Genomic DNA, 17746 nt, shown 5'->3' on the forward strand with positions numbered 1-17746 from the left:
CGCATGAACTTGTAAATATATGGAAATATCCCCACATTATGACACGCACCAGACTTTGTAAGAGAGCCTTGCTAGGAGCAGACCAGGCTTGAAAGTAGAATGCTGGGCTGGAGGAATGCCGCCGTTCTATTGCGAACACGGGGAGCGGGTCTTAAATAAATAAAACAAACGCGGCGTGAGAAACAGATGGCACACTGCAGTTAATTAAACCAAGTGCGAGTTGCGGACGAAAACTGTACTTAGGCGCTGCTGCTTTGGAACTACACGGAAGTAACTGGAGGATCAACAGCCAACAGAAAGCACGAACACAACACAATGCCTCAGGTAAGCTAATCACAAGCAGAAAAACAAATTAGACTAAATTTCAGCCAACATACAGATTACTTTAGGTCTCGCTGAGACACCGCATGCGCTGCCAAACACGAGACCTAAAAAGGAAAGTGGCTTTCCATTCTCCTGTTTTTCTAGATGAACAGTAATAAGCAGAAACAAGATATTTATGGCAGCATGTTTATTTTACCATGCTTCAGGTAACTAGAGGAAAAATAGAATCGTTCTGTGTGTTTCTGCTAATTCTGAGCAACAGTTTATTTTAATCTGACTTGTATTAAACTGATTCTAATATCTTTTTGCAACAAATATCGAATTGCTTTTGTGTTTGTTTAATTTTGCGTGGTAGAAAATAGAGATAACTTTATTATTTTGCAAATGCAACCCAGCGTTGGTCATGTAAAGTAAACGTTACTTATAGATTAGTGTTTAGACATTAGCATGTCAAATAAACCAATGCACATCATGACATTAAAGAAGTGTGTGACTGATAGCTTATTCTAATTGTATTCTTCATGTTTACAAACATTCTATGTCTTTCACATGAAAGAGTGACACACCAAGGATATAAGTATTTTGTGGAAAGGGTGATTGTGTGGTCATGTATTATAAAGAATAAAGTACTCCCTGCCACACTTTATAAGGACATTGCAAGTCACCTCTGAGTTCAATGACCTTATAAAGGAACTCCTGCCTTTGGCCTTGTTCCTCCATATGGTTGCGGATCTCCATGATGATCTGCAAATACTTCATGATGTACAGCAGGTTGTACTTTGTCACGTATATTTTAGTGATGTACAGACTCTGCTTCCACTCCACCCCATTGCTAACCAACGTTAGTTGAAAATAATCACTTCGTTTTAGGATGTCCTTTTAGCAGAATGTAATACCATCCCAACTGTAGGTGAGCTTCGGATATCGGTAGAGGATACGAGTGTACAGTTTCTTCTGGGTCATTTGGAAGCCTTGATTCCTCCAATAAGTAGTATATAAAACACATTGCAGAAGCATGCATCCACTGGATAATAAAAAGTCACATAAAGAGAAACTGACCTTACCCGGCATCGACTGTTCTGTTGTGCCTCAGAATACTGTTTTATATTATTATTTTTGCTTAGGTAATGAAGAAGAATCGGTGGGAACCTGCAGATCAGTACAGAAGACCCCAGACTTCTCGACAGGAAGAACCCACCCTAACTCCACCAACTGATGGCGGTCAAACATATTCAAGGGGTCAAGCAAAAAAGTATATTCAGTGGTTCAAGAACAACAGGTATTTTACTGCGGAGTATTAAAAGTGTGTTATACTTAGACTGTAAAACAATGTTGCTTAGACATAGTCATACCTCAGCCTTCGAGATGTCTCGACAGAGTGTTTTGTGGAATAGTAAAATATTGCTCTGCTGTGCTAGGAGGAGAGTTAAATCCCTGAGAGAGTGGTGCGGGTGATTCCCCTCAAGTGACTTAAAGTTAGTAGAGCCAAGGTCGTTTCCCTTTTTAGCATCTATGGCTTTTCATCAACGGATGGTAATAGGGCATCATTCCCATAGAGAACTTATGCATTCCTGTGTATGCATGATGGTCTCTATTTTGTTAATGGAGCACTGTGTTTTGCACATTTAGGGCAGGTTTACAGTCACCACGAAAGACGGATGAACATAAACATCGCAGGTCTGGGCGTTCTTAGCTGTTCTTCTGTTAAAGGCAGCTTGAGAATTTGCTAATTCTTGGGACCATAGTCTACATATGACATTCACATGAAAGTGTTCAAGTAGCACTACTTCAGCTGGTTTAAATATCCATAATATGGAATAACACGTCACACATTAATGTTTCTATTCATTGTTTTAATGATCGGTAATCCAGTGTATATCACTGCGTTCAAGAGGAGCCCAAAAGCAACCAAATTAAATCTATAAGCCTCCAGCACTGAGGTCTGAAATTCCCTGAATGTCGCCATGGAGGCATCTGTTTAAAGGATGGAAATGCTGACCATATCATTTCTTCTCAGGTCGGAGTTTATCAGTGGGAAAAAAGGGATCCATATTTACTCAGCACATGACCTTACAAATGGAAGGATTCGATTTCCTCTCACCCAAGATGAGCCTAAAACAATCGTCATCTGTATTGAAAATAAGGGTGATGAGGAGGTGACGTTCAGGCAGTACAAAGTTCTGCGAAGACTGCAGGTATTTGGCTTTGAAAATGAAAAGAAAGTGTCTGCGAGCAGCCCCCTCATTCTGGCACCAGGTATTCAGCTTTGATAAAAAATTGACAAAATGTATTATTTTTATAAAGCAGCTGAATAAAGGTACCTATGAGCAGTATGTAGTCATGTACCATAAGTCTGATTTGATCTTCCTGGGGTTACCATTTGTGTGTGTGTATATGTATGTGTGTATATATATCTATATCTAGAAAGAACCTGAGTCGAGGATACCACCCCAGGAAGACTCTCACTCCAAGATTCAAACTCCACCAGTGTTAATTCTGCGATGCGTTTCACCCACACAGGGGCTTCGTCACAGCCTGATCAAACCATAATGTGCCCAATCACCCCTTTAAAACAAACTTACTAGATCAATAGACATGGAAAACATTTTAAAAAGTGCAAGCAGTTATCCAGCATTTCAGAAGTTTTCAGCTGTGGCACACATTATTTGTAATTCACATGAGCATCATATTGAGGATATAAAATAAAAAAATAAACAAAATATATATATATATATATATATATATATATATATGTATATTATCTACTGGCGGTCGCCAGTAGATAGTTATAGTTAGGACCGTGTTTCCATATAAAATCTCAAAATTCTATTTTGAATAACTTTGGCGCCGGTTGACGAATCCTCGCAAAATTTTCAAAACTAATGGGGCGCTCCGCTCAGCTCCTACCCTGAAAGTCTCGGGAGGATTCGTCAAGCGGGGGCCGAGAAAAAAAGGGGGGTCCCAAAACGCGTTTTCCCCATGCATTTTCCCATAGGACCTTTAGTCGAAGGTACAGCCCGAACGGCTGAACAGAATTACTTGAAATTTGGCAAAGAGGTAGTCCTCAGGTCAGGGTTGTGCCTTTTGCATATATGGCGTCAATCTGTTCAGTAGTTCCTGAGAAAATTGCAGTTAAAGTACATAAATATCTATAGGCGCACACCGTGTGCGCACGGTGCGCGCACCCTAACGTGTGCGAGCGTAATTCTGATTGGTGGTTACATGTCAGTCAACGTTCGAATCAGTCGAAATCAGGAAGTGTCGGCCGCCATTTTGTTTGTTTCGAGTGCGAGAGTGAAAAAGGAAGGTGGCGAACGTGAAAAGGGGGCAGGGTAGAGAGTTCCTGACCCCCTAGCCTTTGTCAGGGGGTCCCTGAAGGACCCCGAAGGCAGAAAAAAAACATTTTTTTTTTTTTTTTTTTAAATCGCTGGGTGCGCGCACGGTGCGCACACGGTGAAAAACCATTAAAAAAAAAAAAAGATTTTAATACGTAGTTTATTGTAAAATAAATATATAAAAAATATAATAATAAATACATAACTTAGCATTTAAAAAACCGTACAAATTCACTGAAAAAACCATAGGTTTCACACACGTTATAGTTAGGAATTAGCATTTAAAAAACCTTGCAAATTCACTTAAAAAAACATAGGTTTCACACATGTTATAATTAGGTGGACATATTACTCGTGAAAAACCATTGAAATTCCCCCGTTATAGTTAGTTCAGCTAACTATAACTTGCGCGCCCGCAATCCACTGCTGATGACGTCACATATTACATCACTCATGACATGGTCAGTGACATCACTGATGACATCACTGATGATATCTCAAATGACATCACTGATGACATCATCAATGTGATAAATTACTGCATCTTCTCACACCCTAATTTAACCGATGATACACGAACTCAAAATTTCAGACGTCCATTCTCAAAACCATAGATACTCCAATACCAATAACTACATACCCACTTATTAACTCTTAGGTTTACATACACCTCCACTCATTCATATATATATATATATATATATATATATATATTCACTGAAAAAACCATAGGTTTCAGGGGTGTTATAGTTAGCTGGACTTTTCACTTGTACAAAACCACTGAAATTCCCCCGTTATAGTTAGTTCAGCTAACTATAACTCGCGCGCCCGCAAGGCACTGCTGATGACGTCACATATTACATCACTCATGACATGGTCAGTGACATCACTCATGACATCACTGATGACATCTCAAATGACATCACTGACGACATCACTGATGACATCATCCAGTGAATGTGTGTTTTTCTGAAAATTAAATATGTTTTATATATGTATATCTCAAGGTCGATGGAAGAATAAATGGGTATATAAGTGTCTAAATGGATGATTTGTTTTTGAAAAATTGATTGTGTAACTGACTGATTAAGTGTATCATAGTGAATACATGGCTTAGTGAGTAATGTTTAAATATGTAAATATCTGTATCAGTCTCTCACTTTGTGTATAAGTGGCTGCATGGGTTGGTGAGTAGCTACATGGGTGTCTATATAGGTTATTAGTTGGTTTTTTGAGTATCAGTCTGAGTGTCTGCATGGTTCGGTGGGGGGTATTACGTAGTGCATAGGTGCATGAATGAGTGACTCACTGTTTGTATGTGTTGAACACAGCATGTGTGCAGGACTGTATGGGTGGATGAGTGTGTGTATGGGTGTGTTAGTGAGTGAATGACTGTCTCAATAATGTCTTTATGAGTAACTACATATGTTTTAAACTAGTATATGTGACTATTGGTGTATATATGTGAGTATATGTGAGAGTGAGAGATTGAAAGAGTTCCTGTATGAATAAGTATGTGTTTCTATAAGTGATTGTTTAAAAGACTAAGTATGTGTAAGTTTCCGTAGAAGTAAGTATGGTGGTGTGTGTATAACTGTATATGCAAGTAAATGTATGTTTGATTCTTTATTAGCATGAGTGACTATGTGTGTGAGTAACTCTATGGATGAGTGGCATTGTGTAACAGGATGTATAGGTGTATGAGTACATATGATGAGTGAGTACATGTATGAGTGACTGTATAGGACTGTTGGTGAATGAGTGGATGTGTATGTGGATCTTAGAATTACTGAAGAGGTTGTTGTAACTGGTATTGGTATGTCCATTGTTTTGAAAATTTTAGTCTCTATTTTTGAATGTGTGTATCAAAGGTTATATTAGGGTGAGAGGAGGTCTGCCACTCTATCACAAGGATGATGTCATCAGTGATGTCATCAGTGATGTCATTTGAGATGTCATCAGTGATGTCATGAGTGATGTCACTGACCATGTCATGAGTGATGTAATATATGACGTCATCAGCAGTGCATTGCGGGCGCGCGAGTTATAGTTAGCTGAACTAACTATAACGGGGGAATTTCAATGGTTTTGTACAAGTGAAAAGTCCAGCTAACTATAACACCCCTGAAACCTATGGTTTTTTCAGTGAATTTCTGAGGTTTTTTAAATGCTAATTCCTAACTATAACGTGCCTGAAACCTATGGTTTTTTCTGTGAATTTCAAAGGTTTTTTAAATGCAAATTTCTAACTATGCCTACAGAGATAGGACATGTGAAGAAAGAAGAAAAAATGCACAGAAAGAAACAAAAGAAGTGCAGAAAGAAGCAACAGAAGTCCTCAAATACGAAGATAAGTGCAGGAAGAAGGATAACGTGCAGAAAGAACAAAAAGAAGAGCAGAAAGAAGCCTTGTTGCAAAATCATCCTGTACCCTCAACTTTTTCAGACGGATACTGGTGGTAACTGAGTCTGACTAACCAGTCCTAGAGCCAGTGCTATGTTAAAAGACACTTAGAATACAGTGAAAACACCTACATACACTAGGGAACATTATGCGTTGGGGTCCCCCTGTGATTAGCATGACCTCCTCTGTAAGCCCCTAGTATATAATAGGGCATGGGGATTAAAACTACCTCTTAAAACAGGCCACAGGGCGTTTTTGCACACGTTAACTCAGGCCCCGTCCCCTCCCTTCACCACTGTGTAAACACGCCCTGTGTCCATTTTTAGTTGGGAGATTAAGTTCATTTGAATCCTGAGGGTCCCTAGGGTCCAACTAGTCCACTAGGTACCTCCAGTAAGCGCCACAGAGCTGCGTTGCAGAGAGGTGTAAAAAGGGGCTTGGCCTCAGAACACCTGGCTGCAGCGCAGCTCCCTGGCGCATACTGGAGATGCCTGTTGGGGGCGCGTTTGCAGAGTGCTGCACGGAGGGGGCATGGCCTCCGGCACGATGCCAGTCTTTTATTTATTTTAGTTTTTTAAGAAGGGGGGCTGTTTGGTTCCCCTTCTTATTCTAATTTATTGGCCCTGATGACCCCATCCCCCAGGGCCAGTCTCCTAATTATATTTTTTTTACCCCAATCCCCAGGGCCGGCCACTGTTTTTTATTATTTTTAAAAAATATATATTTATAGACACACCTAGGACATGCTGGACAAACCGTACGTACCTATCACCATGACGATTTCCGTGATATTCATTAAAAGGCGACTATGCATGCAATGAATCCACGTGGAATGTATTTACACCACTAGTGAAGCTCTGACATGTCTGATGCCCTACCGTGCCTAATCCTGGTAGACACCCTTGTCGTTTATTTATACAAACATGGGTAGCTATTGACGGGCACATTTAATACACATGCACACCAAGCCATTCAAAGGGGATTCGACAAAAATTCGACAAACTATGCAAGAAACCCCCCTCACGGTTAATAAAACACACATCCACTGCCGGATGTGTAATACTTTTTATTTTACTCTCTGGAAAGGGGACGAACATCACTTGAGAGTCACAGCGTGCTCCTGACAGAGCCCAATGCTGTGTTACACCCACCATTGCCTGCCGAGTGCCACACACCTCTGTGTTGTATTCCACTAGCTAGTGCATATGCTATGACACTCTCTAGCCCATGTGCACTGTAACACCACCCCGTGAATATGTCATGCCACACTTGTCTTCGCACGGGTTATATTGCCCCATCTAACGTGCCTTTCTCGATGCCCATGTTATAACGCACAGTGCTATGCCATACATATTACAATCTGGGATCCATATCTTTGTCACAGTGCATATGCAACGTTACACTCCCCAGCACATATTTTATATTACAACTTTAGAGACTAGTTAGGTTACACAACACTGCCCTGTGCATATTACACTCCAAGGCGCATATCGCATAGCACGCGCTAGTGCCTGTGCTATCTCGCGCTCTCCAATGAATCTGTCATTGCGCACAATGTATTGCATATTATATTTCACGCCCGGTTCATCTTATATCACACTTTTTGGTGCATAGTTTATACCATACACTATATCTAGTTTTCATTTTCAATCGTGCTCTCAGGACTATGTTCTATATAACACTGTGTTCACCTACCCTTTTCACGGGCATTACATTTTGCGATAGGGGGTGGAGGGTCAGGGGGTGTTTCTGCCAAGTGAGCCCGGAGTCACAGTCACAAACGTCCTCTTCTTCCTGAATAAAAGTGAGATTATGCTGCATACTTGTTCATATTTTAAGTAGTTCGCACAGACACAATGTTTTAAAAACAATAAAGTTCCTAATACCCGCCTTCTCTGAACAGTTAGCTTGCTGCCCCATCCCCTTCCTCCCTATCCTCTGTTGTGTGAATCCATGGACTAGCCTCCTCCCTCCTGCCATGCATGGTCTGATGTGCTGCCACTGCCCTCAATTTAGTATGATGTACCAGTCCACTCCTCCTGCCCTCCATTGCCCAATTCTATGCCCCATCATTGACCTCCTGCTTAAACTCTGTGCTTAGCTTGCTGCCCCTATTCTCCTTCCCCCTGCCCTCCGATGTCTTTGTGCATGCCCCTGCTCCATCCTTTTTGCCCACCATGTCCCATGGACCTGCCACTCCTATCTACTCTGAGTGTTCTGTTGAGCTGCCACTCCCCTCCCACCTGCCTAGCATTGTCAGATGACTGTAACCTGTCCCTGCCACCTCCACCCTGCCTGTCCACATGCCATGCCCCTATCCTCTTCCTCCTGTCCTACATGGTCCATTGTACTGCCACACCCTTCTGCCCTCCCTGGTCTGTTGTGCTGCAACTGCTCCTCCTGCCTGCCCCGTGTGGTCTGTTGTGAGGTCCCTTCCCCTGAACTTTCTTGTCTGTGCACAGGTCCTGACCCTCCCTTCTATCCTCCATCGTCCTTTGTGCATGCCCCTCCACCCTCCTTCTTGCCCATCATAGCCATTGTGCTGCCACTAACTCTCCCACTTGCCATGCATGGTCTTCTGTGCTGCCATGGCCCCTCCCACCTTCCCTGTGTGGTCAGTTAGCTGCCCCTGACCCCCTCCCACCTTCCCTCCATGGTCTGTGTGTATGCCATCACAGTCTCACTGTTGCTCTTCATGGTGTGTCTTGCTTCTAGTGCCCATCCTGCCTGACCTCCATGGCTATCTTGCTGCTCCTGCCCCCTTGCCCCCAGCCCTACTCCCTCCCTCCTGGCTTGTCTGTTCCATTGTAATGCCCCTGATCCGTCCCTCCTGCCCTTTATGGTCTGTTATGCTGCAGCTTTCTCTCCTGTCTGTCCATTATGGTCAGCTAGCTACCATTGCCTCTTGCCCCTCTGTTCTCTGTTGTCCATGTGCATGGTCCTGTCCCCTCCCTCTTGCTTTCTATGGATTGTTGTGCTGCACTCCCGTCCTGCATGCCCTGTGTGGTGTATTGTGCTGCTGCAAACCCTGATGCCTGCCCTGCAGGGTCAGTTTGGTGCACCTCTCCATGTCCCTCCTGTCCTCTGTTATCCAAGTCCACGTCCCTATCCCATTTCCTTCCATGATCCAATGTACCATACTTGCGAACATTTTGAACTTGGTAAGAGGGAGATTTTGAAAAAAAACTGGGGTATTGATTTTCCCCTTTGAGTTACATTGAAAAAGAGGATATTGTAGACAGGAGACAGATCGAATAAAGCCCATTTGAGCTTAAAAACATTGGACGTTTCCTGGCTGAATCGGGTCTGTTGGCATGTATGGTTGTACTACCATTGCCTCTTCCTTCTGCCCACAATAGTCTATTACATTGCCACAGCCTTGAAGGAGGGTAGATTTTGTATCACAGGGGGCCCCTGGCCCGTTCTGTCCACACCTGAAGTATGAGACCCTTGTCCTTGCCCTGCCAGCTGCATTTGTAGGCCGTATTAAATTGACCAGCGGGTCCTGTGTTGCTATATAATTATCCAGAGACATCCTTACCACTCAGCCAGCATAAAACCCCTGTGTAGGCCCTTCTGTTCAATATGTAGGCCTCTTTGTTAAATTGACCATGGCTCTGCAATTTTAGTGTATAGCAGTCTGAAGGCAGGTCTGCGAGGCCTTCTGATCCAAACTAGTAGCCCCCACCCTACCCGAGTGCGCCGTGCTCGGTATCAAAGTTCAACATCCCCCTGAAGCTGTCGACATACAGTAGGCTGCATCCTGGACTGGTACTTGCTTCCTGGGCAGGTTTCCCGCTTTTAAGGAAGTGGCAACCGCAGAGCGTCAAGTTAGGAGAACTGAGGAGATTTTATACATGAATATATTGAATTCCCGTACAATACCCATTATTTTCTGCTTGCTCTATGGAACTTACGATAAGCGATTGGCCTGAGAGACTGACCTTTTCACCCAGTCCATTGTCAGCATTAAGTGGGTAAATGACGAAATGTCTGGTAAAATCTGCAGACGAAGCTTTTGGGTAGCATACGTAGGTAGATGTAGCGTGCAAAGGAGCCCACAAAATGATATAAAAAGGGAGCACCCACAGATATCGACGGACTACCTCGCCATCTGTATGTAGGTTAACAGGCAGTGCAGGTTTTCCCCAAGAGCTGGGAGCTCTTGTCTTCCTTTGCTTAAAATGTCTTGCTCTGCTTTGCTTGAAGTATCTTATTCTATTTTACCTATATGAAATGTCATGTTATGTTTAACCATTGTTCTCTTTACTTTTGCATTTAAAAGATTTTGTATTGTAATTGCAGGAATGCTTGCTCTAAGAGTAAACGTGAGTGTTCCTAGGTAACATTTTCCTTGGTGTAACTTGTTTCTCATGATGCATTTATAGATGTGTTTTCTCTCTCTCTCTGTCAGTACATTAATTGAGATACAGAGAATATTATGACAGCTGTATGATTATCTGGATTCTGTATTTTGTACTTTATGTCTCTATTCTGCGGTTTCTTTGAAGTTGCATCTTCTCATTAAACTGCCATTGTATTCTGCCTCCAATTCCATGTCTCATATGTCTGTTTTCTTCATTTTTGGAGCAAGCGTTCCTAGGCACCCCGGCTCAAATTAAGGTGCCCCTTTTGTCCCTGACTCACTCTCCTGCTCAGTTCTGTGGTGGCTCCCGGGGATCTGGGGACCGCCCCTAGCTTCCTTGACCCGTAAAAGATCTTCCCTCCAACAGCCTCTCTTGCAAGTCCTGTATTGTTGGTTTGTTGCCCCTGCCCCCCTTTCCACTGCCCTCCATAGTCTGTTGTGCTTCCACGGCCCTTCCTGCCTGCTCAGTGCGGTTAAATTGTTGCCTTTGCACCCTCCTACCTGCCTTCAATTTTCAGAGTCCGTGCCCCTGGCCTCTGCCTCTCAACAGTATCCTAATGAACAACTAGATTGCTAACATTCTATATTTATTACAAAAGTGTGGAACGCCTGACATCATTTTGATGTAATCAAAACTGTAATACCTAGAGCATTTCCTTTAGAAATTACATATATGAGAGGGTCTTATTGGCATCAAAATTATGGTTAGTGCTCTAAAAGACTAAAATAAGGACATATTTTCTGAGTTTTCAAATAGCGACAAAGCACTTTTAAATTATTTGTTATCTTTATGTTTTTTTATCCAGTTGACCACTTGATTAAATGTTGCACTTAGGGGAGAGGATGTGGTGTTACTTCCAGAACTGCAGACTTTGCAACTGGGGAACCAGGTTGAAGTTTCTGCTTCAGCTCGACATTCTGTGATTCTGGTCAAATCACTTAGTCTCCCCATGTCTACAACCAAAATGAATTTGTTCTTGTGTGATGTAACCAATGCTCATGTAAAGCACTCCAATACCTGACAAGTCTGCACTATATAACACTGCAAAAACACAAAATAATAAGTGTTTTGCACACTTCTGTCATTGGGCTATATTTGGGCTACATCTGGGTGATTTTGGGCTACATTTGGGCTCTTTTGTCTCCGGTGGCCATCTTGGGAGATTTATTTGTTATGAAGTTTCCTAATTTCCTCATGTACTGCAGTCTCCTCAGTAGGAAATGCTTTCAGTTTTTTACTTTGATTCCATCATGAAGGTATTCAGATATGTCACACATTTGCCATAAATTCTGAATGTTAGCACTCTAGTTGCTCATTAGATCACTGTAGTAAAACTACTGCACCATGGAAGTCTGCTCCTGGTATTAAAAGTGCATGTTTCAGTCTGCATGTCAGAATTTTTTAATGAAATAGAAGAGGATTTGAGAAGTCACTCAAAATGTGCCCTCATTTTCTTTCTTCAGCATTAATCATAATTTCTATGGCAAAATGAACCTCCTCATTGTGTTCCTTTTTAAATTAAATGTTTTAAGTGTTACCAGTTTATTCCAATCAAGATGGCTTCAGGTGTGCCATACTTTTGTCATAATGAAGACAGTAAGCGCTCTAGTTGTTTTTTAGAACATTCTGGGACATTCTGTCATTGGGCTATACTTGGGCTACATCTGGGTGATATTTGGGCTACATTTGGGCTCTTTTGTCTCTGGTGGCCATCTTGGTAGACTTATTTGTTATGAAGTTTCCTAATTTCCTCATTTACTGCAGTCTCCTCAGTAGGAAATACTTTCAGTTTTTTACTTTGATTCCATCAAGAAGGCATTCAGATGTGTCACACATTTGCCATAAATTCAGAATGTTAGCACTCTTTTTGCTCATTAGATCACTGTAGTAAAGCTACTGCTCACCAGGGAAAACTGCTGCTGGTATTGAAAGTGCATGTTTCAGTCTGCATGTCAGAATGTTTTAATGAAATAGAAGAGGATTTGAGAAGTCACTCAAAATGTGCCCTAATTTTTCTTTCTGCAGCACTAATCATACTTTTTATGGAAAAATGAACCCCCTCATTTTGTTCCTTTTTAAATTAAATGTTTTAAGAGTTACCACTTTAATCCAAGCAAGATGGCTTCAGGTGTGCCATACGTTTATCATAAGTAGGACTGTTAGCGCTCTAGTAGTTCTTTGGAACACTCTGGGAAGCTGCAGTAGAACACAAAGGAATCAACTGACAGTCTCTGCCCTTGTTGGATGTACAGGTTTTACTGAGAATGTCAGACTTCATTCTCACATGACTGAGAAAGATAATGTGAATTTACAGAAAATAAGCTCTCAGTTTAGCCTATAGATCACCTTCCAAACCTCTGTGGTAAAAGCATGAGAAAATATTTTTCTCTCAATCATGATATCCCAGCAGAAGGCTTTTTCACATGGTGAAATCACCTTAGAACATACCACAATTCCTAAAATGAGTATGGTACCATCAACAAATGATGTATAATGTAACTAAAGTCTTAAAACCTTCTTTTAACTGCAATGCTTTTTAATGAGGTGCTATCATGTATATTGGTCCCAAGATGGCTGCCAACACTTCTTGGATGAAGTGCTGACAGCCAATCAGATCTCAGGATGAGATGTGTGGTTAGGCTCCGCCCACATATATATATGCTTTTAAATGCTATTTTCTCAGGAAATACTGAACAGATTTACACCAGACCTGTAAAAGGCACTTCCTTGACCTTATGGCTACCTCTCTGCCACATTTCAAGTAATTCTGTTCAGCCGTTCGGGCTGTAGCTGTGTCTAAAGGTCCTATGGAAAAATGCATGGGGAAAACGTGTTTTGGGACCCCCCTTTTTTCTCGGCCCCTGCTTGACGAATCCCCCCGAGACTTTCAGGGTAGGAGCGGAGCGTAGCGCCCCACCTATTTTGAAAATTTCGCGAGGATTCGTCGACCGGCGCCAAAGTTATTCCAAATAGAATGTTGCGGATTTCCTATGGAAACGGGGTCCTAACTATAACTACCTACTGGCGACCGCCAGTAGGTAATATATATATATATATATATATATATATATATTTCACTGAAAAAACCATAGGTTTCACACATGTTATAGTTAGCTGGACATTTCATTCGTGAAAGACCATTGAAATTCCCCCGTTATAGTTAGTGCAGGCAACTATAACTCAAGCGACCGCAATCCTCTGCTGATGACGTCAGATATTACATCACTGTATTTAGACACTTATTTACCCATGTCTTCTTCCATTAATTTTTAGCTATACATATATTACAAATATTTTGTTTTCAGAAAGACACATATGTCATCAGCAGAGGATTGCGGTCGCGTGAGTTATAGTTGCCTGCACTAACTATAACGGGGGAATTTCAATGGTTTTTCACGAGTGAAATGTCCAGCTAACTAGAACATGTGTGAAACCTATGGTTTTTTCAGTGAATTTGTACGTTTTTTAAAATGCTAAGTTATGTATTTATTTATTTATTTTTTTAAGGTTTTTCACCGTGCGCGCACCGTACGCGCCACGTTACGCAGTTCGCTGAATTTTTCCGTTTCTACCGTACGTGCACGCTACGAGCACTCCGCGATTTTTCGAAACAAAATTAAAAGAAATTTTGGCCCTTGGGGGTCCTTCTGGGACCCCCTGACAAAGGCTAGGGGGTCAGGAATTGTCCACCCTGCCCCCTTTTCACGTTCTCCACCTTTGTGTTTCACCCCCTCAGACTGCGAGAGACAAAATGGCGGCCGACACTTCCTGGTTTCGACCGATTCGAATGTTTACTAAGATCTAACAACCAATCAGAATCGCGCTCGCACACGGCAGCGTGCGCGTACGGTAAGTTTTACCGTACGCGCACAGTGCGCGCTTATAGATATATATATGCTTTTAAATGCTATTTTCTCAGGAAATACTGAACAGATTTACACCAGACCTGCAAAAGACACATCCCTGACCTGAGGACTACCTCTCTGCCAAATTTCAAGTAATTCTGTTCAGCCGTTCGGGCTGTAGCTTGGACTAAAGGTCCTATGGAAAAATGCATGGGGAAAACGCGTTTTGGGACCCCCCTTTTTCTCAGCCCCCGCTTGACGAATCCCCCCCAAGACTTTCAGGGAAGGAGCGGAGCGCTAAACCTATTTTGAAAATTTCGCGAGGAGTCGTCAATCGGCGCCAAAGTTATTCCAAATAGAATGTTGCGGATTTCCTATGGAAACACGATCCTAACTACAACTATCTACTGGCGACCGCCAGTAGATTATTTATTTATTTATTTATTTATATATATATATATATATATATATGTATATTACCTACTGGCGGTCGCCAGTAGGTAGTTGTAGTTAGGATCGTGTTTCCATAGGAAATCCGCAACATTCTATTTGGAATAACTTTGGCGCCGATTGACGACTCCTCGCGAAATTTTCAAAATAGGTGGGGCGCTACGCTCCGCTCCTACCCTGAAAGTCTCGGGGGGGATTCGTCAAGCGGGGGCTGAGATAAAAGGGGGGTCCCAAAACGCGTTTTTCCCATGCATTTTTCCATAGGACCTTTAGACACAGCTACAGCCCGAACGGCTGAACAGAATTACTTGAAATTTGGCAGAGAGGTAGTCCTCAGGTCAAGGAAGTGCCTTTTGTAGGTTTGGTGTAAATCTGTTCAGTAGATTCTGAGAAAATAGCCTTTAAATCAATATATATATCTGAGCCAGCTTACGGTGCGCTTACGGTGCACTTACCGTACGCGTACGGTGGCGTGCGCGAGCGCGATTCTGATTGGCCCTTAGATCTTAGTAAACATTCGAATCGGTCGAAACCAGGAAGCGGCGGCCGCCATTTTCTCTCTCGCACTCTGAGGGGGGAGCTGATAAACAAATGCCAAAAACATATAAAGGGGCTGTTTAGACAGCGCCCATGCACATAACCATGTTAGTTGAGTCTTCAAAGATCCCCCAAGGCAAAAAACGGTAATTTTTTATTTTTCGAAAATTTCGCCGATTACGCTTACCGTACGCTTACCGTACGCGTACAGTAAAAAAAATGTTTTAAAAAAATCCACACTCTCTCCACCCCGTGTGCAAATGGTGGGCGAAGGCCACCATTTGTGCATGGCATATAAGAACACAGCATTTCCCAAAAAAATTTCAACAGATTACCTATCACAAGGAAGCGCATAATATGTCCTCCATGTGCGCACGGTGCGCGAAGCGCATCGTGCGTACATGGCCCATCTAGCGTAACGTGGGCACGCGGTGCACGTAGCGCACCGCGTGCCCACCGTGCGTGCACGGCACTAACTGCGTAAAGTGGGCGCGCGGTGCGCGAAGCGCACCGCGTGCTCACCGTGCGCGCACGGAATGAACTGCGTTAAGTGGGCGCGCACGCCACGAATGGCGTAAAGTAACTTAGCATTTAAAAAACCGTACAAATTCACTGAAAAAACCATAGGTTTCACACACGTTATAGTTAGGAATTAGCATTTAAAAAACCTTGCAAATTCACTGAAAAAACCATAGGTTTCACACATGTTATAGTTAGCTGTACATTTCACTCGTAAAAACCCAATGAAATTCCCGCATTATAGTTAGTGCAGGCAACTATAACTCACGTGACCGTAATCCTCTGCTGATGCTAATACTGTATTTAGACACTTATTTGCCCATGTCTTCTTCCATTAAATTTTAGCTATACATATATTACAAATATTTTTTTTTCATAAAGACACATATGTCATCAGCAGAGGATTACGGTCGCGTGAGTTATAGTTGCCTACAGTAACTATAACTGGGGAATTTCATTGGTTTTTTATCAGTAAAATGTCCAGCTAACTATAACATGTGTGAAACCTATGGTTTTTTCAGTGAATTTGCAAGGTTTTTTAAATGCTAATTCCTAACTATAACGTGTGTGAAACCTATGGTTTTTTCAGTGAATTTGTACGTTTTTTTAAATGCTAAGTTACTTTACGCCATTTGTGGCGTGCGCGCCCACTTAACGCAGTTCGTTCCGTGCGCGCACGGTTCGCTTCGCGCACCGTGCGCGCACAGTAAGCACGCGGTGCGCTTCGCACACCGCGCGCCCACTTTACGCAGTTAGTGCCGTGCACGCACGGTGGGCACGCGGTGCGCTACGCGCACCGCGTGCCCACGTTACGCTAGATGGGCCATGTTCGCACGATGCGCTTCGCGCACCGTGCGCACATGGAGGACATATGATGCACTTCGTTTTGAAAGGTAATATTTTAATTTTTCGTAATTTTTATAAGCCATGCACAAATGGTGCCCTTCGGGCACCATTTGCACACGGGGTGCAGAGAGTGTGGATAATTTTTTCTTTTATTATTTTTTTTTAAAATATTAGAGTTTATCACACCCCTAATAAGCCATGCACAATTGGTGGTCTTCGGCCACCAATTGCACACGGGGTGGGGAGAGTGTGGATAGTTTTTTTTTTTTTATAATTTTTTACCGTACGCGTACGGTAAGCGTAATCGGCGAAATTAGCGAAAAAATAAAAATTACATTTTTGGCCTTGGGGGATCTTTGGGGACTCCCTCAACATGGCTATGTGTGTGGGAGCTGTCTAAACAGCCCCTTTACATGTTTTTTGGCTTTATTTTAAAACCTAACTCTCGGTGCGAGAGAGAAAATGGCAGCCGCCGCTTCCTGGTTTCGGCCGATTCGAATGTTTACTAAGATCTGAGAGCCAATCAGAATCGCGCTCGCGCACGCCACCGTATGCGTACGGTAAGCGTACCGTAAGCGCACCGTAAGCTGGCTCAGATATATATATTGATTTAAAGGCTATTTTCTCAGAATCTACTGAACAGATTTACACCAAACCTACAAAAGGCACTTCCTTGACCTGAGGACTACCTCTCTGCCAAATTTCTAGTAATTCTGTTCAGCCGTTCGGTCTGTAGCCCTGTCTAAAGGTCCTATGGAAAAATGCATGGGAAAAACGCGTTTTGGGACCCCCCTTTTATCTCAGCCCCCGCTTGACGAATCCCCCCGAGACTTTCAGGGCAGGAGCGAAGCATAGCGCCCCACCTATTTTGAAAAATTCGCGAGGATTCGTCGACCGGCGCCAAAGTTATTCAAAATAGAATGTTGCGGATTTCCTATGGAAACGTGGTCCTAACTATAACTACCTACTGGCGACCGCCAGTAGGTAATATATATATATATATATATAGTATATGTATATATATATATATTCACTGAAAAAACCATAGGTTTCACACATGTTATAGTTAGCGGAAATTTTACTGATAAAAAACCAGTGAAATTGCCCCGTTATAGTTAG

At 42.5% G+C, this 17746-nt stretch overlaps 1 protein-coding gene across 7 annotated transcripts in view; it reads left to right on the forward strand.

Moving 5' to 3' along the window:
- The window catches only part of LOC146869034 (RNA helicase MOV-10-like), a 488182-nt gene that overhangs the window by 31399 nt on the left and 439037 nt on the right, over positions 1-17746 (forward strand). For 6 of the 7 annotated variants that reach the window (XM_085602574.1, XM_085599639.1, XM_085645840.1 and 3 more), the window contains exons 3-4: positions 1449-1603; positions 2342-2580. In XM_085602574.1, coding sequence (XP_085458700.1) covers positions 1449-1603; positions 2342-2580 — 394 coding nt within the window. The remainder of the gene's footprint in view (positions 1-1448; positions 1604-2341; positions 2581-17746) is intronic. The other variant, XM_085599844.1, reaches the window with a different exon arrangement.

The sequence above is a fragment of the Triturus cristatus genome, chromosome 1_1 (genome assembly GCF_964204655.1).
Source record: "Triturus cristatus chromosome 1_1, aTriCri1.1, whole genome shotgun sequence".
Classification (NCBI taxonomy): Eukaryota; Metazoa; Chordata; class Amphibia; order Caudata; family Salamandridae; genus Triturus; species Triturus cristatus.